Here is a 24328-nt window from a genome sequence, read left to right as displayed (position 1 = left end):
TCTAATGAGCCAGATTTAACAAGGGATCTTAAGGTAAAGGAACCACTAGAGATAGTGACCATCATATGATAAATTTTAATCTGCAATTTGAGAGGGAGAAGGTTAAATCAGAAGTGTTGCAGTTGAACAAAGGGGGCTATGAAGGCATGAGAGAGGAGCTGGCCAAGGTCGACTGGAAAAGGATCCTAGCAGGAATGACGGTGGAACAGCAATGGCAGGAATGTCGGGGCATAATCCAGAAGATGCAGGATCATTTCATTCTAAAAAGGAAGAAAGATTCTAAGGGGAGTAGGAGGCAACCGTGGCTGACAAGGGAAGTTAGGGATGAAATAAAACTAAAAGAAAAGGTGTATAACACAGCAAAGAGTTGTGGGAAGCCAGACGATTGGGAAACTTTCATAGGCCAACTACCCTGGCTGCCATTACGATGACCCATAACTTCTCCCAGTCAGTAAATATTTTAAGTATTTTTTGTGGAATTTTGGGGACATTTGACTTTAATATTTGACCTTAAAATGTATGTTTTTGTGTGAAATATTCACAATGAATTCATGTATGTTGCAGACTCAGCAACAGATGAGACACATGGGACAGCCACTGATGCCACTGATGGGGCCACAACAGCAGGCTCACCAGGAATCTAATGTTATACTTTTTTGTGAATTGGACTTGAAATTCTTTGTCACACACAACTTGTGAAAAGTTTTATTTGCCTTCCACTTAATATTGAAATGTTTCCGCGTTGCAGCCAGCCACTGATGGGACCACCACAGATGCCACCACCAGTGATGTCATGCTCACCGATGGCCACCCAGTTCCACAGGACAGCAGCAGTCCTATTCACAGCAGCAGTCTACATCAACACCATCATAGCTGTTAGCCACTACTTCCACATACAATGTCTTGCAGCCTGCAAGATCTAGTAGCTTCTCTGCACTCTCAGCTGCATACACATACTACTCCTGCCTTGACACACCCAGATCTGCACCAGTGACACCAGAACAGACTCATGACGCAAGTGGGGACTTAAGTTTGGGTTTCACAGGATTAGTGGGCACAGATCACCTATCAGTGATATGTGTCCATAAATGATGTTAAGTCCAGTATATTTTTGTACGTATTATGTTTGAAGTATTAAGTTTAAAGTTTATTGAAACTCAACGACCCTCCTTGGCGTATGGGAGTGCACTGTTGTATGTTCTTTCAAATCTAATGATAAATCAACCCTTTTTTGTGGTAAAAAGTGATAATTATTTATAGATTTATTATAGACAATTTCAAATTTTGTGTGATTATAATATTTTAGTATGCACTGTTGTATGTTCTTATCAACCTTTTTGGTTGTTAAAACTTTTGTTTGTTTCAATATCAATAAAGGAAATGCTTGACATTTTGACCGCAAATTGATGTACGAAGATATTATATTTCAGCGTAGTGTCTCATGGCATCACTTTCAAATATTTAATTTTCATATATTTTGATCAATAAAACAAACACAAACACAAGCATTACACTGCAGCTTCTTCTTCTTGTGAGAGCAATGCCCTCTGATTGGAAACCCCACCCTACAACCTCTTTTATAGTAAAACTGGGTGGTTCCATTGTTTTGGAGGCCAAAATGACGTGAATTGTCTTAAGTTGTCGCCGACGGGGTCGTAGCTTGTCGCGGACGGACGTAGGTGTCGTCATAGGTGGATGTCCTAAGTCGCGACAATTGGGGTTGGTGGGAGCTTGCCATAGCTTGACGTTGACTTGGTGGTAGGTTGTTGTAGCTTGTCGTAGACATTGTCGTACGGGGGTCCAGTCGCCGTTTTTTTCAGCGACCTGCTATGACTGTGACAGTCGCCTAAAAAATCGCCTAAGTGGGACAGGCACATTACTGTCTTCATAATAGACCCAAATTTCAGCTACAACAATCGTTAGAATACAGAGCCAAAAACTGCAGGATTTCACATGACAGAAACTTGACTTTATTTCCTGAAATCATATAGGTTTTCAGTGAAACTCACGCAGCTCTGATAATTTGTACGTTTTGCTTCGCTTCTTGTACACTAATGATAAATTATGCCTTGTTCTATATTGGTCCTTGCCATAAATAGGGCATCTTTGTTGCTATAAATGAATCAAATAACTAAGTACAGAAACATTTAAATTTACAGCATTTGAAAAATATAAATAATTGGTCTAAAGATCAGCAATTATCTACTCATGTTTTCTTGGTAGACAAAACTTATAGGCTTGCTAAGATGCGGGGAAATAAGAAATTCAATGTTCCATTGTCAGTTCATATGACAGATACTTTTAACTCGGCATCCCTGGAGGCATAGGAATAGTTGAAACATTGACGACCATCTCTCTCTAAAGATGTTGCCTGACCTGCTCAGTTCCTCCAGAAATTTGGATCCTGCATGGAAGGATGACTAATTTCATTATCATAAGATAAAACCTGGCAAATTTCTTGCAGATAAGTCTACATCCAACAAGTGGGAGGCTTTTAAAAGTGAAATAATGAGATTTCAGGACGAACTAGTTTTTTTATCTCTCATCGCTTAGTGCCAAGAGATATGGGCGCTTGGATAAAGAAAAGAAAAAAAGGAAGCACATGGAAACTGAAAACCAGAGGAGCTTCGAGAGTGATGGGCTTGGTCTGTGGATAAAGAATTGAGAGTAAATGGGGCATGAAATATAACTGGTAGACCCCATTAAGGAAAATACCAGTGTTTATAAATATATTTAGGGCAAGAGGGAAACCAGGGATAGAATGACAGTCTGCATAGAGCCAGAGGGAATCAGTGGGGTTTTAAATGAATATTTGTCATCTGTATTCATTGTGTAGTAGCACATTGAAGTTTGAACATTTTATGAATGTGGCAGGAAATTTATGTAAAATAACGTTAAAAAGAGCTAGTATTCGATGTCTTAGCAAGAGTAAAAGTGGATAAATCCCCAGGACCTGATGATATATAATACTCTGAACATTGAATTTTCCAATTTAAACCATTCTCTTATTGTTTTAATTCTTTCCCTTTTCATACATTTCTTTCAAATTCCCTTGTCAGCTGTGCTTCTTATCTCCTGCTCTGTCTTATCATATCTCCTTTTTTTTTGTTCCAAATTCCAGTATTTTTAGTCTCTCTTGTGTCTCCTTGAGTTGTGGTCACCATTGGCAAAATGCTCTTTCACTGTCATTTCAACCACTATCCTTTGACAGCATTCTTCACTATCTGCAACTCCGCTAATTTTTGTGCCATTTGCAAACATGTTAACAAACCCATCTGCAGCTTCCTACCTCAGAACCTCACCCTTATTTATTACCCGGTGTCAGTACTAATGTGAAATACAACCTCTGGTTGTTACCCACCCTTTCATCTCCTACCACGGGCTCACACGTTGCTCAGCAGACTCACAAGCGGCATGTTATCAAAGGCCTTTATCAAAGGAGAATGAGGTGACTTTGACTGACCAAGGAAGTCAAGGACAGCGTAAAAAGAGAAGGCATATAATATTGAAAAGAAATTGCAAGGGGCGAAAAGATGAAATATGAAGGTAAGCAAGCCAATAATATAAAAGATACCAAAAGGTTCTTCAGGTATATATAGAGCAAAAGTGAGGTAAGAGTGGAGATTGAACTGCTGGAAAATGACACTGAAGAAGTAGGAATGGGGAATACAGAAACAGTGCACAAATTGAATAGGTTTTTTTCCATCAGTCTTCGCAGCAAAAGACACCAGCAACCTGTCAGAAATTCAAGAGAGTCAGGGGGCAGAAGTTACTATTACTAAGGAGAAGGTACTTGGGAAACTCAAAAGTCTGAAAATGGATGTCACCTGGACCAGATGGACTACACCCCAGGGTTCTGAAAGAGATAGCTTTAGAGATTGTGGAGGCATTAATAGTGATCTCTCGAGAAACAAGAGTGGTCCCAGAGGACTGGAAAATTGCAAATTTTACTCCAGTGTTCAAGATGGAAGCAAGGGAAGAGAGGAAGGGTCTCGACCTGAAATGTCACCCATTCCTTCTCTCCAGAGATGCTGCCTGTCCCACTAAGTTACTCCAGCATTTTGTGTCTATAAGCCGGTTAGCGTGACCAGTGGTTAGTAAGATTTGAGAGTCCATTATTGAGGATGGGTTTCCAAGTACTGAGAAGCACATGATAAAATAGGCCAAAATCAGCATGGTTTTGTGAAGGGGAGGTTTTGCCTGACAAATCTGTTGGAATTAGAGTGAGATGCATTCTGAGGTTATTCTGACCACCTGCCTGCTTCCCTTCCTCTGCCTTGAGCTCACACATTGCTTTTCTGAATGTTTTTTTTTTCTTAAGCCAGGGTGACAAATAGTGCTATCCATGTATCCTACAGTCTCACTGTTGCACTGCGGTGCCTACGGCTGCTGCTAAAGTTGGCCAAACCGGTAAAGGCACCAGCAAATGTGTTCATTCAGTTTGCAAGGAGCATCTCAGAATTTCTGCAAACCATACAAATACATGGGACTATTCTTCTGCAAAATCGAATCAAAGACTCATACAGCACAGAAACTTGAGCAATTTTGGGCACATATCCGAGGAAGGATGTTACTGCCTCTGGAGAGGGTCCAGAGGAGGTTTACAAAAATGATCCCAGGAATGAGTAGGTTAGCATATGAGCGTGTCGGCACTGTGCCTGTACTCGCTGGAGTTTAGAAGAATAAGGGGGGAAGCTCATTGAAACATACAGAATAGTGAAAGGTTTGGATAGAGTGAATGTGGAGAGGATGTTTCCACTAGGACTAGAGGTCATAGCCTCACAATTAAACCCCGGTAGATATATTACAGCAGTGATACAGAGGTTTGATTATTACAGGTGTCAGAGGTTATGGGGAGAAGGCAGGAGAATGGGGTTAGGAGGGAAAGATAGATCAACCATGATTGAATGGCAGAGTAGACTTGGAGCTGAATGGCCTAATTCTACTCCTATCACTTTTTACCTTATGAACCAGGCATTTTGGCCGAACTCGTCCATGCCAACCAAGATACCCCATCTAAGCTGATCCCATTGCCTGCATTTGGGCCACATCCATCTAAACCTTAGATTAAAAGAACTGCAGGTTGTGTCGAAGAAAAGTGCTGGAGTTACTCAGTGGGTCAGGCAATATCTCTGGAGATGGATAGGTGACATTTCAGGTCAGTCGAAGATGGGTCCCAACCCGACACATTGACTCTCCATGTCCTCCAGAAATACTGACTGATCGATTGAATAACTCCACTACTTTCTGCCCCCTTGAAAGCCTTCCTAATATCTAATTTTTAAAGTCCTCCTTAAAATGGATTCCAATTTTTAAACTATATAAATTCTCACTAACCAACAAAATACGCTGCTCATGAAAATCCTAATCAAATACAACCATTGGCAAATATAACAACGGCCACAATATTTGATGTCTTCTACTGCTAAGACATGCATGAAACACTGATTAATTAACAACATACTTCCCTGACTGGAAATAAGGTGGAATGTAGAATGGAGGTAAGGAGAAATTGCTTTGTCCCAGAAGGTCTATGGAATTAATTGCCATAGACGGCTGTGGAGGCCAAGACATTAGGTATTTTTAGAGCAGACATTGATAGGTTCATGATTAGAAAGGACGTCAATTGTTACAGTGGGAAACCAGGAGAATGGGTTGAGAGGGAAAAATGGATTGAGAGGGAAAAATGATTGAATGGCAGAATAGACCACATGGGCTGATGGCCTAATTCTGCTCCTATGACATGGACAGGAAAGGGAAATACATTTGTAAACTATTAATTTAAAATATTTGTTTTAATTACTCCTTTAATGGAACTTGCTACCCTATTTTTTGTTTAAACACTACCAAAATTAAAAATTGCAGATGCATTTTCAAAAGCATCTCTGCATCTTTGATTACGATAAATACGGTTTGATACGATAGAACTTTATTTATCCTAGGAGGGAAATTGATCTGCCAACAGTCATAAAAACACAAAATACATGAAACATGAAATTAAAGTGACGAGCGGACAGGCTTGGGGGATGTGCAAAGATTGGGATGGGGTTTGGAGGGGGAGTCAGTCTCAGTCTACCCCACGACAGAAGTGGGAGGAGTTGTAAAGTTTGATAGCCACAGGGAAGGATCTCCTGTGGCGTTCTGTCCTGCATCTTAGAGACAATAGACGATAGGTGCAGGAGTAGGCCATTCGGCCCTTCGAGCCAGCACCGCCATTCCATGTGATCATGGCTGAACCAGTCATTGGTGGAACAAATCTGTTGCTGAAGGTACTCCTCAGGATGACCAGTGTGTCATGGAGGGGGCAAGCTGCATTGTCTATGACGCTCCGCAGTTTGAGCAAGACCACCCCCATGAATCCAACTCTGTCCCCAGGGCGGAGCCAGCCTTTCTGGTGAGTTTGTTGATCCTATTGGTGTCTGCAGCCTTCGCCCTGCTGCCCTAAATTCACTTGCAAATCCTTTCCTTGAATGTGCTGATGTCATGAAGAATCACGTAATTGTTTTATAAACCCAAGTGCAAAATATTATAATTTTGTGGTGATTTATAGTGAATCCCACATAAACAGGAACTATATTACAATTCTTGATGTAAAACTATTTGAATTCACTGACACTAGGACAACATCTGTTAAACTATTTATTTAAACCATTTAGTTGATCACAGGTCAACTGTGAAACTTTCGATCAATGAAGATTATCTGTATTTTCTCTTTTCTGTGCCTTTGACATGCAATAGAGTAAGAAATCTTATGAGAGGCTTTAGAATTGCTGCATTGGAGTCAACCATTTTGTTACAACTTATTTGACAGTTAACAAGGTCAAAGATTACACAAACACACTTTCAAGACAATTAACAGCATGAGCTTTAAAGCATAGTTTAAAACTTTATATGATGAAACATACTTAAGCATTCATCAATAAAATTTAACATCTTATGCAAAGTTTTTTTCCCTCATTTCCTATCAAGTTCACTCCAAAAAGAATGCGTGAATGGGAAACTGAACACAACTGAACCAGTATTACACGATTAGCATGTGATAAACAGTTTTTGCAAAATTGTGGACCATTCATGAATTTAATAGCAAACAGGAGAAAATAAAAACGGATGTTTATATCTGTTAACCTGAATATTAACCAAATAACCAAATATTGAATCACACGAGTTGAATTACATTTGGTTTGCAATACATTGAATGAACAAGACAAAGCATTTTTTAAATTTTCAAAGCAGACAAAATATTAAATTAAAAAAATGTAAAATGCAACACATATTCGCAAACTTCACACCTCCAGTTATGGACACTAAATTAGAGGAGCACCATCTTTTAAAAGGTTGAACGGCAGCTTTTTTTAATGTATTTTCAAACAGAATGATAAATGATGTTGGAACGGAAATACAGCATAGTAATTTTTTAATGATAGTGCCTTTAAAAGAAGAGTAACTGTAGAAAATAAATTCCACTAGTCTGCAAATGTGCCTCTCCACATTATCTGCCAAGTCCAGTTATGCAATGAAAATCGAAATACCTCTCAGTGAGAGTCTGAAAGTCTATAAATGTAAAGAGGGTTCTAATCCAGAAGATAAATTAGGAAGCTTCTCAATGGACAAGACAATCCTTTTAACCTGGCTGCAGCACGCAATTTTCCATTTAAACACGTAGTCAAGAAAAATTAGGACTGAAATATTGTTGAATTCTAAATTATTATTTTTTCAACCATCATTTGAAAAAAAACAATCAGATCATACAATCCCAATCAATGATAAGTTTCATTCCAATTATGAACAGGGATCCAGAGCAGCTTTTGTTTCAAAGCTATGTCTTTGGCGATTAAATGTATGGAGCCGCAAGCAAAGGGAAAACTCTCTGAACCACTAGTTTTGTGCTACAAGATATGTCATTTAAAAAAAAGTTTGTAATTAGAGTTATTATTCAAAGTTTCACTCTAATTTTACATTTAGATAGAAATACTTTTCCCATCTTTCAAGATAAAATGCTAAGCAATAATTTGCTACTCAGACCGTAAAAACAGGACATAAGGATAATGCTTTATACTGCATATAGTTGTAATTAGTTTCAGACACTTCATTTGAAAAATTAACTTTAAAAATATGGGATTTATTTCCCATATTAGGCATAGAGTGAATCAGGAAATTATTTGAAAAAAGACATAATGTTTGAGAAAAAAACTAAAACGGGAGGTGAAAAAGCAGCAGCATATAATGCATAGAAAGTTATGTAATAACTCGATTGTTTGCATTTTCTCTTTATAACCAGAATGAGCAGAGCAACAGTGTAGTCTTATTTGAGTGCAAAATGTGGCTATGCAGATTGAATCCTTCACATCATAGGGATGATGAAACATTAACTATTTTATATATAAATAAATTAAAATTACTACAAAAAATTGATAATCTAATATTAAATCCACCATGAATTAATTTCTATATCAACTGCAACAGTTTATCTTCACATTTTCACTTATGGCTATCAAATGTAATACTAATACAATAAACCAATATTATTTACACATACCAGCTGTCAGTTCCATTTTATTCCACAAAATAGGAGAATATGCACAGCACAAATGGCTGTTGTCATTTTAAGAACATGATGTTTTTTCATGGGTAGGTTACCATTTGTCCTCCTTCAGCATTAGATGGTTCTAAAAAAAAAGTTCAGAGTAGTCTGCGCATATCGATGCAGCTTTAATTGCTGTAAATTAAAGTACTACCTGTTTATTCTCAGCCAGCATTAAGAATAAAACTGGTGAAAAATATCCCCTATAGAAGTGCTTTCTGTGAGTAAGGTGATTGTTGCTGACTGTTAGATTGTTGGCCATTGGTTGTAGAGGAAACACTGTAGCTTGGCATCTGTTGTCCATTTAATCCTGTACTCTGGTAACTTGACACGTCAACATTTGAAGGGGCAGTTTGACTATACACTGTTGGTTGATTTATGTATGTATTTGCTGGCATAGCACTGAAAGAGAATAAAAAGGAGAATCAATCACATTTAAACTTAGGTTCTATTTAATTGCAATATAAACCACTAAAGGGCCTGTCCCACTTGGCGATATTTTCGGCAACTGCCGGCGTCATACAGGGTCGGTAAAAGATTTTGAACATTTCGAAATCCAGCGGCGACAAAAAAAAGTTGCGACACTTGAGGAAACACTGTGCGTCAATACGTCAACACGCCGCGACTTTTTCAGTGACCTGATACGTCAATCAATGATGCCGGCAGTCGCCGAAAAAAATCGCCAAGTGGGGCAGGCCCATAAGACAGCTTAATAATTTTAGTTTAGTTTAGATACAGCGCGGAAACAGGCCTTTCGGCCCACCTGGTCCACGCTGACCAGCAATCCCCGCATATTAACGCTATCCTACACACACTAGGGACAATTTACACTTTTACCAAGCCAATTAACCTACATACCTGTACGTTTTTGGAGTGTGGGAGTAAACCGAAGATCTCAGAGAAAACCCACGCAGGTCACGGGGTGAACGTACAAACTCCATACAGACAGCACCCGTAGTCGGGATCGAACCCGGGTCTTTGGCACTGCAAGCGGTGTAAGGCAGCAACTCTACCGCTGCGCCACCGTAATGAGGCAAGATACTCAGCCACTGATGTTTAAACTGAGTCACGATGTGGGTTTGTGTCCGTGACTATCTCCACCGTTCCCAAGTTAAATGCCACTTCAGTAAAACTGTCGACATGAGTGCATCATCCTTCCATTTCAATTTGTCACCTTGCTAAACTGTGGTGCAATTTCAGCTGAATGGTTTAATTGTTAATCTAAGATTTGTTTGCATCTGTACTCTATCAATCAAGCACCTATAAACAAGCTTTCCCTCCCAACGTTTACTACTTTACATTTGTGTTACAACATTTTTAAATTGCAAGTTTATCAATGTCCCCCTGTAATTTAGGATTTTTAAAAAATTTACATGAACACTATATTTGAGCCATGAAATACCAGAAAATACTAGTTTCTCCTTTCAAAGAAAAGTATTCTTTTAATTCATATTAGCCAAATAATTATAAATACTTGTTACTCCAGTTTCCAATTAGCAGCTAACATATACACAGAAATGTCTGAGAGTGGGCTCAACTGGGGAGATCTCGAAAGAACTGCCAACAACCGAGTGAGGTGGAAGACATTTGTCAATGGCCTATGCTCCTTAGAGGAGCAAAGGGCTTAAGAAGAAGAAGAAGAAGATATACACCTGCTAAAATGGGTTTAAAAATTCTGCAAGAGAGTTCACGAACAATACAAATGATAATCGATCAACACAAAAACACTTACTTGGTAAAAGACGTCAGAGCTTGCTGGGTGGACAGGGCTGAACTTGCTGCTAGAGGGACACCAGCTTGACTAAGTGATGGAATGTGATCTGCTGAAAGACTATAACCCTGGACTGAAGCCATTTGATATGTACCAGATACTACATAAGTGCCACTGGGAGGCTGTCCTGAATATACCTGCTAAAAAAGTTCAAGCATGTGGCATTAAATACATCTGAAATGTACAAACTCACTACAATGAGCAACCAAGTTCTCACTTTCGGCCAAAGAAACATGCCATCAAAGACATTTTGGCTTCCCCACTTTGAATAATGTAACCATTCCTAAATCAGATCAGGCCACATTTATGGCAAAGACTACAATCATCAAAAGTTATGAGATTGTGTACTATTTCATGTAAATTTGTATCTGTTTGAAAATGGCACTGTCAGGTACTGAAACAACTTGAAAACATCATAATCAAGACAAGTTCAGACCATTGCTGGTATCAGTCTCCCACCATCTATTGGTCCAGATGTCTCATACAATCAGAGTAGCATAGTACAGAAATAGGACTTTCAGCTTCACTATGCCAATCAAGGTGCCTTCCTGAGCTAGCCACGTTTTTGTGCATTTGGTCTATATCCATCTAACCCTTTCCTATCAAAGCACCTATCTAAATGATTTTGTTTTAAAAGGTTGTAATTGCATATGCCTTAACCACTTCCTCTGGCAGCTTGTTCCATATACCCACTACTCACCACCATCTATGTAGAAACCTTGCCTCTCAGATTTTATTTTAAAAATTTCTCTCTTACCTCATCTTATCCATACCCATAATGATTTATAAATAAATCTCTATAAGATCACCCCTCAACTTCCTTCACTTCAGTGAAAACACTCAACCTATTCAATGCTGTCTTATACTTCTCGCCCACTAGTTGAAGTAACATAATTGTAAATCTTTTCTGCACCCTATCTAGCTTAATGACACCTTTACTATCATCTGATGACCACAAGATGCTGTACACAATATTTCAGGAACTTAACCGTTTGCCTTGCCAGAGATGTTTCCCGAATTTCAAGGTATTTCCAACATTTTCTGATTTAATAGTGTTAAAGTAACTTCTAAAAATTAACCATGGACTTTATGACAAGGAATATTTCAAGTTTACTCATAGAGTCATAGGCTAATGTAGTGTGGAAACAGGCCTTTCGGTCCAACTCGCCCACACTGGCCAAAAATCTCCCAGCTACACTAGTCCCACTTGCCTGCGCTTGGTCCATATCCCTCCAAACCTGCCCTATCCCTGTACCTGTCTAACTGTTTCTTAAACAATGGGATAGTCCCAGCTTCAACTATCTCCTCTGGCAGCTTGTTCCATACACCCACCGCCCTTTGTGTGAAAAAGTCACCCCTTGGATTCCTATTAAATCTTTTCCCCTTCACTTTGAATCTATGTCCTCTGGTCCTCTATTATCCTACTCTGAGCAAAAGACTGTGCATCTACCCGATCTATTCCTCTCATGATTTTGTATACCTATATAAGATCTCCCCTTAACCTCCTGTGCTCCATGGAATAGAGACCCAGCCTACTCAATCTCTCACTATAGCTTACACCCTCTAGTCCTAGCAACATCCTCATAAACCTTTCAAGAAGGGTTTCTTTCCTATTAAATGGTGCCCAAAACTGAACACAATATTCTAAATGCGGTCTCACCAACGTCTTATACAACTGCAACAACCTCCCAACTTCTATACTCAATACTCTGACTGATGAAGGCCAAAGTGCCAAAAGCCTTTTTGACCACCTTATCTACCTATGACTCGACCTTCAAGGAACCATGCACCTGTACTCCTAGATCTCTCTGCTCTACAACACTACCCAGAGGACTGCCATTTACTGTGTGGGTCCTGCCCTTGTTCGATGTCCCAAAATGCAACACCTCACTTCTCAGTATTAAATTCCATCAACCATTCCTCCGCCCACCTGGCCAATTGAACCAGATCCTGCTGCAATCGTTCACAACCATCTTCACTATCTGCAAAACCACTAACTTTTGTATCATCAGCAAACTTGCTAATCTTGCCCTGTATGTTCTCATTGATGTAGATGACAAACATTAATAATAATAATAATAATAATGTTTCATTTATAGGGACAGTGCATATTAATGAACATTTGCATGTAAATATGCGAGATTGTAGCCAATCAGTAGCTAATTTCCGTCTCTAGTCCCAGGCAAAGGTAGGTGAAGTGTCTTGCCCAAGGACACAACGACAGTACACACTCCAAGCAGGATTCGAACCGGCCACCTTCAGGTTGCCAGCCGAACACTTAGCCCATTGTGCCATCTGTCGTCCTTAATGTAGTAATTAACAGGCCAAGCACCGAACCTTGAGGCACACCATTAGTCACAAGCATCCAGTCTGAAAAGCAACCATCCACCATCACCCTCTGCTTCCTTCCATGAGGCTAATTTTCTATCTATTCAGCTATCTCTCCTTGGATCCCATGCGATCTAACCTTCCAGAGCAGCGTACCATGCGGACACTTGTCAAATGCCTTACTGAAGTCCATGTACACAACAAATGCAGCTCATCAACCATTAAAAAAAAAATCTGATTTGTGAGACACGACCTCCCACGTACGAAACAATGCTGACTATCCCTAATCAGCCCTTGCCCATCCAAATGCCTGTATATCGTATCCCTCAGAATACTCTCCAGTAACTGACCAACTACAGTTGTTAAGCTCACCGGCCTATAGTCCCCAACATTTTCCTTGAAGCCCTACTCGAAAAGAGGTACACAATGTTGAATTCCCTCCATTTTTTTTTACAAAGGTCATATTATTTAAATCATTCCTCTGGCTTCACTTTCCACCATTCTTCTCTGATAGTAATTTGGCTTTTGTCCACCCATTGCCATAGCTCCCACACCTATATCCACCCTTCACTTGCCTGAAATTGTTCCCCCCCTCCCCACCTCTCCTCAAGCTTTCTCCTCATACTACAATCAGTCTGAAGAAGGGTCCTGACTCAAAACATCACCTATCATGTTCTCCAGAGATGCTGCCTGAACTGAACTGCTTGAGTTACTTCTGAACTGTGTGTCTTTTGTTTGTAAACCAGCATCTGCAGTTCCTCATGCCAAGGTATAAACTGTCATTTGTCTTTCCTTCGCTGCACAAAATATTAAATCTGCAGGTTTTTTGATTACATGAGAGATTGAATATATGATGTTCAGCTAAACTATCAAGAAAAAAAATTGTTTGGAAAATTATTTACAATACCTGAGAGACTGCTACAGAGGAGGGTTGCACATAATACTGCTGATTCGGGAGTTTAGCGTACATGGAATACATAGGATCTTCATTCATCAATTTAGCATACAGGGATAGAGCTTCCATCACTTTCACATTTAGATCTGACAGTTCAGAATGCTTCCTAAAACCACAAATTATTACATTGGTATAAGAGCTACCATTGGATGTAAAATAACAGAATAAAATTATGCAGTTGTACAGAGCCCTAGTGAGACCACACCTGGAGTATTGTGTGCAGTTTCGGTCCCCTAATTTGAGGAAGGACATTCTTGCTATTGAGAGAGTGCAGCGTAGGTTTATAAGGTTAATTCCCGGGATGGCGGGACACTCATATACTGAGAGAATGGAGCAGCTGGGCTTGTACACTCTGGAGTTTAGAAAGAGAGGATATCTCATTGAAACGTATAAGATTGTTAAGGGCTTGGACACACTAGAGGCAGGAAACATGTTCCCGATGTTGGCGGAGTCCAGAACCAGGGGCTACAGTTTAAGAATAAGGAGTAAGCCATTTAGAACGGAGACGAGGAAACACTTTTTCTCACAGAGAGTGGTGAGTCTGTGGAATTCTCTGCCTCAGAGGGCAGTGGATGCAGGTTCTCTGGATGCTTCCAAAAGAGAGCTAGATAGGGCTCTTAAAAATAGCAGAGTCATGGGATATGGGGAGAAGGCAGGAATGGGGTACTGATTGGGGATGCTCAGCCATAATCACATTGAATGGCGGTGCTGGCTCGAAGGGCCAAATGGCCAGCTCCTGCACCTATTGTCTATTGTCTATAACACAAAATGAAATGTTAATGGGTCAGATATTTCTCAAACTCTGTGTTCGACAACCAAAAGTGCATGTAACATTTCCCACACGCAGTTTGGGCCAGTCTGAATCCCATCATCATGCATGCAATAATATCAAGAACATAGAAGGAACAGATATCTGTGCTAATAGTGAAAATCGCTCTGTATCTACTGTGCAAAGATGAAGGTACCTTGCAGCTCCAGGTGGCATATCATGCCACATTTTACTTCTGACAAAAACAATTTTTATTTTTTATTTCTGATTTTGATAGTATGAAGCTTAGGAAATTTAAGAGGGCACAGGACGGGGCGGTGCCAGTCCTGACATTGCTTTAGATGCAGGTGTGAATGCCGGCTGAGTATTAACATTATAAAATACAACACATTGAAGATGTGACAGTTCAAGAAAGAATAATGGACAAACAATGTAAAATTAATGCTGTGTGACAAACCAGTCGGTGGTCATATGTCTACAAGTAACATCTATAAAGTGAAAAGTGACGAATCAATTCAATTCTGTGCTCAGTTTATACTCAGTCCCCTTGCAACTTTCAGTGATCCTTTAAAGTGATCTTCAACATGCAGGAGGATTTATTCATCAGATGAGGAAGGTCAGTAGTTGGTAATCTGGAGGTATTCATGCCAGTGTTAGAACAGATAGCTGGAGGTTTCAATGGCTCCAGTTGATGTTGACAACACCAAGGGCTATTAGCACTCTCCAGCATACGTTGCGAACAAATGTGAAAATAGGACTTTTACCTGTCAATTTCTTCTAACTTCTGATCTATGAGTGGCCCCATCTGGTGACAGATACCTGGGAAATTTGGAGAATGGAAAGGTTTGGGAATGGGAAAAGAGAAGTACAGAAGTTAGTCTATAATTGTGTAGGTATATGCAGAAGATAACTGATTAACTAGCCAGTCCAAAAATATACCCATTACAACGCTAACCTAGATGAAGAGTTTAAAACGGTTCCGGGATAGGTTTCTTCAGAAAGTACTCTCTAGAGCCAACAGAGTGCCGGCTAGATATTGGACAAGGTAGGAATTAATGACCTCATTGTGAAGGCATCTGAGGTAGCAGCAATTATAATATCATTGAATTTTACATTCAATTTGAGATGGAGAGGAATGGGTGCAAGATAAGTATTTTACATTTTAATAAGGGCAATTAAGAAGGTATGACAGCAAAGTTGGCCAAACTGAACTGCAAATCAAGTTAAGGGATCTGCGATTTGAGATTGACAGGGGACATTTAAAGCCATCTTTTAGAACTCAGTAGTGTAGATACATTTTAGGTGATAGAAGAATTGCAAGGAAGGTCTCAACAAGTGTAATTAACTAAAAAGATTATAGATAGCATCAAACAGATAAAAAGCACATATTTACATTAAGATGGGCAGGTCAGATTGGACACCAAATACTAAAATAGCAATTGAGTAAAAGATAGTTAATGAATTAAAAGTTTGAGTGCGCAATAAAGCCATTTAGTAATCTAAATAATGATAAGGATAGTTTCTGATAACACTTTTTACGAGAGATAAGTACACCTTGGTGTAATAAAAAGTGTGTGTGTCTGATCATTTAATAAAGTGTGGAGTGAGCTTCCAGTGGAAGTGGTGGAGGCAGGTTCGATTTTATCATTTAAACATAAATTGGATGGGTATATGGACGGGAAAGGAATGGAGGGTTATGGTCTGAGTGCAGGTAGATGGGACTAGGGGAAAATAAGTGTTCGGCACGGACTTGTAGGGCCGAGATGGCCTGTTTCCGTGCTGTAATTGTTATATGGTTATAAAGGAAAATTAGATGGTAGATGAATCACACAAACATTTTATAATCAGTCTTTGTAAGGGCCGGGAGGTTGAAGTGCTGCTGTTGAGCTCACAGTGCAGGGTTTGCTGAGTGCAGGGTTTCGGTAAGCAGGGTGAGTAATGATCAGGTCAAGTTCATTTTCCACTTTCTTAACTGCAAGAGACTGGTAATAAAAGATGTGGAAGTGAGGACTGTGGCATGACCCCCCTGCAATATATGGGAAATCAGGGATGTTTCCAACACCCCTGAAATAACACATTGACAAATATATATAGTCAAAAATATAATAAATACTGTAATACTATAGACCCATAATAGTGCATTAAAAAAAAGTCCGCAGTGCAACCGAAGACACAGTCGAGAAAAGATCATTGTTGCTGAGGAAGTGGTTAGTGTTATGCAGTGTTGAAGAGCCTGTGCTTGCCGGTGAAGAAACTGTTCTTTAAACTTGTAGGCATTGTTTTCAGGCTCTTGCATCTTCTTCCCTAGAAGTGAAATGAGAGCATGGCATCGTTTTTATGGCAGCACATCATATAGATCCCTTCGACAGTGGGGGGTTTAGTACCCGTAATGGACCAGCCTATGTCTACTAACCTCCTTTGAGTCCTTCATTCCGAGGGGTCCAGGTTACCACACCAGGCTGCAATGTAACCTATCAGTATGCACTTTTCCATACATCCGTAGAAGTCCGATAGTGTATTCATCAACATACTAAATCTCCTCACACTGCTTGGGATATGGCAGTGTTGATGAACTTTGTCCTTGCATTGAAGTGTTGGACCCAGGACAGATCCACAGAGATATATATACATCCTCTTGCAATGGTCCTGTTGGCCGGTTTCCTCCCCCACTCCCCCCTGATGTCAACAAAGCTCACTGGTCTTGCTGATTGAGACCTTTAAATCAGATTTTTAACTCCTTCCTGTACTCTTGACTCATCATTACCCAACAAAAGTTGTACAGTCAGTGAAATTAATGATTATGTCGGAGCAGTGTCAAGGTACAGAGAGAGTAGAGTTGGGGAGTGCGCACACAACCTTGCGGTGCTCCTGTGTTGATGATTATCTAGGTGACAGTGTTCCAAGTGATTTCCAATTCGACAAAACGTCTAGGTGAGCAGTAATGGAGGCTGATTCATCAGCGAGGGGAACAAACAGGAGTTGCTTCTGTGACTGAGAGCGAGAGTATAGAATGTCATGTTGCCTCCCAGCTGCAGGGTTCGATCTGAGAGTGGGTACAGAATATATTGAAGGGGAAGATAGATCCACTAACGGTTGCAGTACACATTGGTACTGATGACGTGTGTAGAAAGAGGGAAGAGACCTTGCAAAGTGACTTTAGGGAATTAGACAGAATGTCAAAACGCAGGAAGTTCAAGGTCATAATTGCAGGATTACTCCCTGTGCCATGTGCTGGCAAGGGTAGAAATGAGTGGCTCAAGAGCTGGTGTATAAAGGTGGGCTTAAAGTATTTGATCACTGGGATCACTTCTGACGCAGGTGGGACCTGTACGAGGACAAGAGTTGCTGCTAAACTGAAGAGCCCAATATTCCTGCAGTGGTTCACTCAAGCTACTCAGGAAGGTTTAAAAGGTATTTTATTAGAAGTGTGCAAAACATCATAGTAGATGAGGGCCCACTTTCACTAGACCCTAATTACACCTGACGCGAGCAAAACTACCATATTCGTTAATCTGTCAGCAAGCTAGTCAATACAGTTTCCCTTCCCTAGCGTAGGATGCACTCTAATGGTTGAGCACATTGCAGGCTGTTGTAAAGTAGGATAGCAATATACAAAAGGGAGGCCATGGTTCAATTATAGGGGACATGGGTGAGACAGCATCTGAAGTGGTGTGTACACTATTGGTCTTCCTATTTAAGAAATTATATTATTATAGTTCAGAGGTTTCCTAGGTCAATGCCAGGAATGGATATGTCGCCTTACAAGGGTGGGTTAGAAAGGATAGATCATAATCTACTGGTTGTGAGGGTGGGAAAGACTGTGTGCATTCACCTTATCTATTCCCCCCATGATTTTCTATAAAGATCAACCTTCAGCCTCCTAGACTCCAAGGAATAAAGGCCTGCCAACCTATCCCTGCAGCTATCCTCAACTTACAAGTCTTCTCAGCTTAATAAAATCTTTCCTACAACAGGGTAACCAAAACCGAACACAATACTCAAGTGCAATCTCACCAGTTTTGCACAACTGTACCATAATGTCATAACTCCCACACTCTATGCCCTTACTGATGAAGGCCAGGGTGCCAAACGCCTTCTTCACTTATCTGTCTACCTTGATGTCACTTTAAGGGAACAATGTACTTATACGCCTAGTTTCCAATGCAGGCTTCCTCATAGTGACTTCAACTGAAAACATGCAAATTAATGATCTTTGCCTCACCACTACCTACTTGACCCCTTGCAAATGAAACAGAAAATGAGTATATTTAGCAGGTTGAGTACCATCTGTGGAGATTAAAAAAAAGAGTTTCTTTCTCCACAAATGCCTCTGGACCTGCAGCATTTCCACTTATTAAATGATGAGAGACCTACCACAAATTCCATTGCATTATTATTCCTATTCTTGGCCATTATCTGAGAGTATTTTGCAATTTGACTGAGATAAACCTTCGCAATACAAGACTTTATCAGATCTATATACAAACACCATCCATCTCACATCCATGGTCTGATCGGCAGTGGGAACACTCAACCATGATAATCTATTCAAATTATCTTTTTGCAAACCCTTCATCTGCCATAATGTATAATGTGTAATTATATATAAACAAATTATTCGAACACTTCTGGCTGCGTCCTATCGCACATCATGTCTCGTTCATCCATCATACAAGCTCTCAATCTGGCAATAGATTAATTTTAAATTTCTCGTATCTCTCCAAGTTCCCACTCTGCATCTCCATTGCCCATTTTTAATATCATTCCACTGTCAAAGCAGCCATTTTGTTTCTTCAAGCTCTGCTCCCAGATCCAAAATCTCCTTGTGTGGCTTGGCTTAACATTTTCTCAGCCCCATGTCTAAAATCAATACCAAATCAATTTAAGTTTAAAAAAAAAAAACATGTGTACCAACATTTATAAATGTATGGCTTACATTAATACAGCAGTGAACTGCAGAAAAAGTCAATTGTAATAGGAAACATGTAGCATTCCTACCTTCCAGATGCAGTAGTTCTGTTGGGTCTGGCTGACCATCAGTGGGGTTAGCACTCTGCAGCATACGTAATAGATGATCCATCTTTTCCTAATGACGTAAATAAAAATAGGAATTTGCTTTTGATAAAGTTTTAGATTAGATTAGACTTTATTAATCCCCTTATTCAGGGGAAATTCAGATGTCCTTGCAGCACACTAATAAAAATACAACATAGTATTCATGAAGAAATTCAACACCAAAACATAAAAACATCCCCCCACAGTGCTTCCCACTGTGGGGGAAGGCACAAAGTCCAGTCCCCATCCTCTTGTCCACCCAAAGTCGGGCCTATTGAGGCCTCCACAGTCGCCGCCACGGCGCCCGATGTTCTCGCCGGGTGATGGTACTCCGGCGTCGGGAGAACCCCCAGCGGCTTGGGGTGCCAGGAACGGCCGCCTTCCCACCGTGTTATACAAGAGATCAACAAAAGTGAGTCCACACCATTGCGGCTATACTTTATAACATGGGTTGACAGCTAGGCGAGTTGGAACACGAGACTGAGCAAGAGTTCATTAAATGATTGGCAACATACCACAAAAGTTAGTTTTGTGGTTCCTCAACATAAATAGCTTAGAATATTGAACAGAGATTTATATCGACGTTTACAAAGAATATATATATATATATGTGTATGTGTGTGTATATAATATATATATTTGTTTGTTTGTATGTATGCGTGTGCGCAATATTCCAAAACCCCGCCAAAACAGTACACGATAGCGCTACAATTTTTGGCCCACCTTACTCGCCAAGTTTCGTTCGGATTGATGTTATATTTTACGTTATTGACATTTTAAACCACTTTTCCACTTGCACTGCCCGTCAGCAAGGTTTGACGTCACAATGATGTCACAATGGGATCACGAATCTCATTTACATGAAAACTCGCAATCATCAAAAAAATTAATCCGTTTTATTCAAATTCTTCCGTTTTCATTCACAATGAGATGGCGAATCTCAATTACATTTAAAAAATCACGTTTTTCAAAAATAAATCTGTTTTAACCAAAGTCCGTTTTCATTAACAGCTAACATTTAGGCTATTTTAAAGACAAAACGCGATTTTCATTGTGGAGTGGTGGGATAGAGGGGGTTTCATTTTAAAAAACCATCGCTATTTTCATTGTGGGGTGGTGGGATAGGGGGGTGGAGAGGAGTGGGGTAGCAAGGGGATAGAGGGAGAGGAGGGGTAGGGAAGGGAGAGAGAGGGAAAAGTGGGGGAGGGGAGGGGGGATCGAGGGTGAGGAGGGGGGAATGGGGGAGGTAGGGAGTGTGAGATAGAGGGAGAGGGCAGTGGGGGAAGGGGGATAAGAGAGGAGGGGGGGAGGTTGGGAGTGGGGAATAGAAGGAGAGGAGGGCAGTGGGGAGGTGAGGAGGGAGAGTGGGATAGGGGGGAGGTGAGGAGTGGGGGAGCAGGGATATAGAGGGAGAGGAGGGGCATAGGGAGGGGAGAGGGGTTATGAAGGGAGGGAGTGACTGAGGGTAGGGAAAAGGAGGAGGGAGAAGTGAGGGAAAGAGTGGGGGAAAGGAGGAGGAGAGGGGGAAAAAGAGGGAGGTTGAAGAGATGGGGAGGGAGTGCTGGGGGATGAGTGGGAATGGAGGAGTATAGGGGTAGGCAGAGGGATGGTTGCCATGATTCGCGTCACAACGGGGATCTCTGGCGTCACAACGGGATCCCGTCAGCCGTGCCTGCGCAGTTGGGGGCTATGGGTGACTGGTGGAATATTGCCTTGGGGGAACAGGGTCCAACGGGTCCCACTTGGTCTAGTACTAAATAAAGTTAAAAAGAGTGGACAAAATTATATCAGATGGAATTCCACACAGAGCAGTGAGAGGCCATCCAATCACAGTTAAACAGGTGATTCACAGTTAACCTGGAGTATTGTGTACAGTTATAGTCTCCAAATCTGACATTCTTGCCATAGAGGGAGTACAGAGAAGGTTCACCAGACTGATTCCTGGGATGGCAGGACTTTCATTTGATGAAAGATTGGATAGACTCGGCTTGTACTCGCTAGAATTTAGAAGATTGAGGAGGGATCTTATAGAAACGTACAAAATTCTTAAAGGGGTTGGACAGGCTAGATGCAGGAAGATTGTTCCCGATGTTGGGGAAGTCCAGGACAAGGGGTCACAGTTTAAGGATAATGGGGAAATCCTTTAGGACCGAGATGAAAAAAACTTTTTTCACAGAGAGTGGTGAATCTCTGGAACTCTCTGCCACAGAAGGTAGTTGAGGCCAGTTCATTGGCTATATTTAAGAGGGAGTTAGATGTTGCCCTTGTGGCTAAAGGGATCAGGGGGTATGGAGAGAAGGCAGGTACAGGATACTGAGTTGGATGATCAGCCATGATCATATTGAATGGCGGTGCAGGCTCGAAGGGCCGAATGGCCTACTCCTGCACCAATTTTCTATGTTTCTATGATCTTAATTGTGAAAAGCAGTATATGCGATTTAATTATTCAATATCATGAAGTACACTCATACAAAATATAATCAAAATGGCTAATGAAAAACTGGCATTTATCTCAAAGAATTTGGAATTCAAAAGTTAAGGCGTCATTGTTCAGTCATATTAATCTTTGGTTAGACAATATTTATATTTAGCTTTTCTGTATTGAGCATTAGGAACGGAGCATCAGATTGGGTCTGAAAAAAAGTACCATCTGAAAATGTCACCTATCCATGTCATCCAAAGATACTGCCTGCCTCGCAGTTACTCCAGCACTTTGCATCATCAGGAACTAATACAATACAATAATACAATACAATATTTATTCAATGTCATTTGAACCTCAGTGAGGCTCAAATGAAACTCTGTTTCTACAGCCATACAAACAAAACAATTCCTACAAGACACACAAACAATTCAATTCACACAAACATCCATCACAGTGAATCTCCTCCTCACTGTGATGGAAGGCAAAGTCTTTTCTCTCCCCTGCACCATTTTTCTCCCGATGTTGAAGCCCCAGGCGGGCGTTGGTAAGTCCCACGGCCATTAAGGCCGCGCCGGGCGATGTACGGCCCAGCTCCAGGTCTGAATGTCTCAAAGTTGGAGCCCCCGCCGGGCATTGGAATGTCCCGCGGCCATTAAAGCCGCGCCGGGCGATGCACGGCCCCGCTCCGGGTCGTTCCAACCCCGCGACACGGGCTGGAGAAGTTGCGTTGCGGGAGCTCCGAAAAGCGGTCTCCCACCCGGACCCGCGAGCTCCCGATATCACAGCTGGAGCCTCCGAGCTCCGGCAGCAGCAGCGAGCCACCACTGCTCCCCACGCTCCGAGGCCGTCTAGACCCACGATATAATAATAGCATTGTAGGAATATAAAGTGTACTGGCTAGATTAAAATTAACATAACGAGGTTGTGTTTAGAAGACTGGTGGTTTATCTATTTGAGTAACTGAAAATAGATTCAATAGAAAATAATTGCAATATTGATAACCTGAAATGAACACTGAAAATGCTAGAAACAGTCAACAGATGAAGCAACATTTGTGGAGAGATTATGCTTCTTCAACTTGAAACATTAACTGCATTTCTCTCTCCACAGATGTTATCTGACTTGTTGAATATTTCCTGTTTTTAATTAATTGTTCAAATTCTGGAATTCAAAACAAGGGAGCACTGTAAAACATAGAACAGTACAGCATATGAACGGGCCCTTCGGCCCACAATCTTTGAGCCGAACATGACGCCAAGTTAAACTGATCTCATCTGCCTGTACGTGATCATTATCCACTTCCATGCGCCCCTGAAAAGTCACTTTCGTATCTGCCTCCACCACCCCAGCAATGCATTTCAGTCGCCCCATTACTCCGTGTAAAAAACTTGCCCTTGTACATCTCCATTAAACTTTCCCCCTCTCGACATAGTTATGCCCTCTAGTGTTGGACATTTCCACCCTGGAAAATATGCACCCACATTTTTAAAGTAGAGGTAAGTAATTTAAGTGTGAAAAAAGGAAACATCTTTACTGCACAAAGATCAGTGGAAATCTAGAATTCTGATCAGTAAGCAACTCTTAGTTGCTATTTAATTAGATTCCTCAATTTTTTTGGTGCCATGTTTTTTTCCAAAGATATCTGCTTAGTTTAGTTTATTGTCACGTGTAATGAGGTACAGTGAAAAGCTTTTGTAGCTTGATAACCAGTCATCGGAAATGATTACAATCGAGCCATCTACAGTGGATAGATACAGGATTAAGGGAATCAACCTGTGCAAGATAAAGTCCAGTTAAGTCTGATTAAACTTAGAAACACAGAAAATAGGTGCAGGAGTAGGCCATTCGGCCCTAAAACTGTACGCAATACACCAGGTGTGGTCTCACCAAGACCCTGTACAACTGCAGTAGAGCCTCCCCGCTCCTATACTCAAATCCTTTTGCTATGAAAGCTAACATACCATTCGCTTTCTTCACAGCCTGCTGCACCTGCATGCCTACTTTGAATGACTGGTGTACCATGACACCCAGGTCTCGTTGCATTTCCCCCTTTCCTAATCGGCCACCATTCAGACAATAGTCTACTTTCCTGTTTTTGCCACCAAAGTGGATAACCTCACATTTATCCACATTATACTGCATCTGCCATGCATTTGCCCTCTCACCCAACCCATCCAAGTCACCTTGCAGCCTCCTAGCATCCTCCTCACAGCTAACACTGCCCCCCAGCTTCGTGTCATCCACAAACTTGGAGATGATGCATTCAATTCCCTCGTCCAAATCATTAATATATTGTAAATAGCTGGGGTCCCAGCACTGTGCCTTGCGGTACCCCACTAGTCACTGCCTGCCATTGTGAAAAGGACCCGTTTACTCCTACTCTTTGCTTCCTGTCTGCCAGCCAGTTCTCTATCCACATCAATATTGAACCCCCAATACCGTGT

General features: G+C 41.0%; 1 protein-coding gene across 3 annotated transcripts in view; it reads right to left on the bottom strand.

Moving 5' to 3' along the window:
* Positions 1-6625: 6625 nt before the first annotated feature.
* The window catches only part of stam (signal transducing adaptor molecule), a 68191-nt gene continuing 50488 nt past the window's right edge, over positions 6626-24328 (bottom strand). For 2 of the 3 annotated variants that reach the window (XM_033015260.1, XM_033015245.1), the window contains 5 exons: positions 19403-19490; positions 15169-15223; positions 13588-13741; positions 10314-10492; positions 6626-8983 (listed from right to left, as the gene is read on the bottom strand). In XM_033015260.1, the coding sequence (XP_032871151.1) occupies positions 8785-8983; positions 10314-10492; positions 13588-13741; positions 15169-15223; positions 19403-19490 (675 nt within the window). In that variant the 3' untranslated portion in view covers positions 6626-8784. The remainder of the gene's footprint in view (positions 8984-10313; positions 10493-13587; positions 13742-15168; positions 15224-19402; positions 19491-24328) is intronic. The other variant, XM_033015253.1, reaches the window with a different exon arrangement.

This window comes from Amblyraja radiata, chromosome 2 (assembly GCF_010909765.2).
Source record: "Amblyraja radiata isolate CabotCenter1 chromosome 2, sAmbRad1.1.pri, whole genome shotgun sequence".
Lineage (NCBI taxonomy): Eukaryota > Metazoa > Chordata > Chondrichthyes > Rajiformes > Rajidae > Amblyraja > Amblyraja radiata.
The sequence above is the reverse complement of the archived record's forward strand: the minus strand, read 5'-3'. Positions and strand labels throughout refer to the sequence as shown.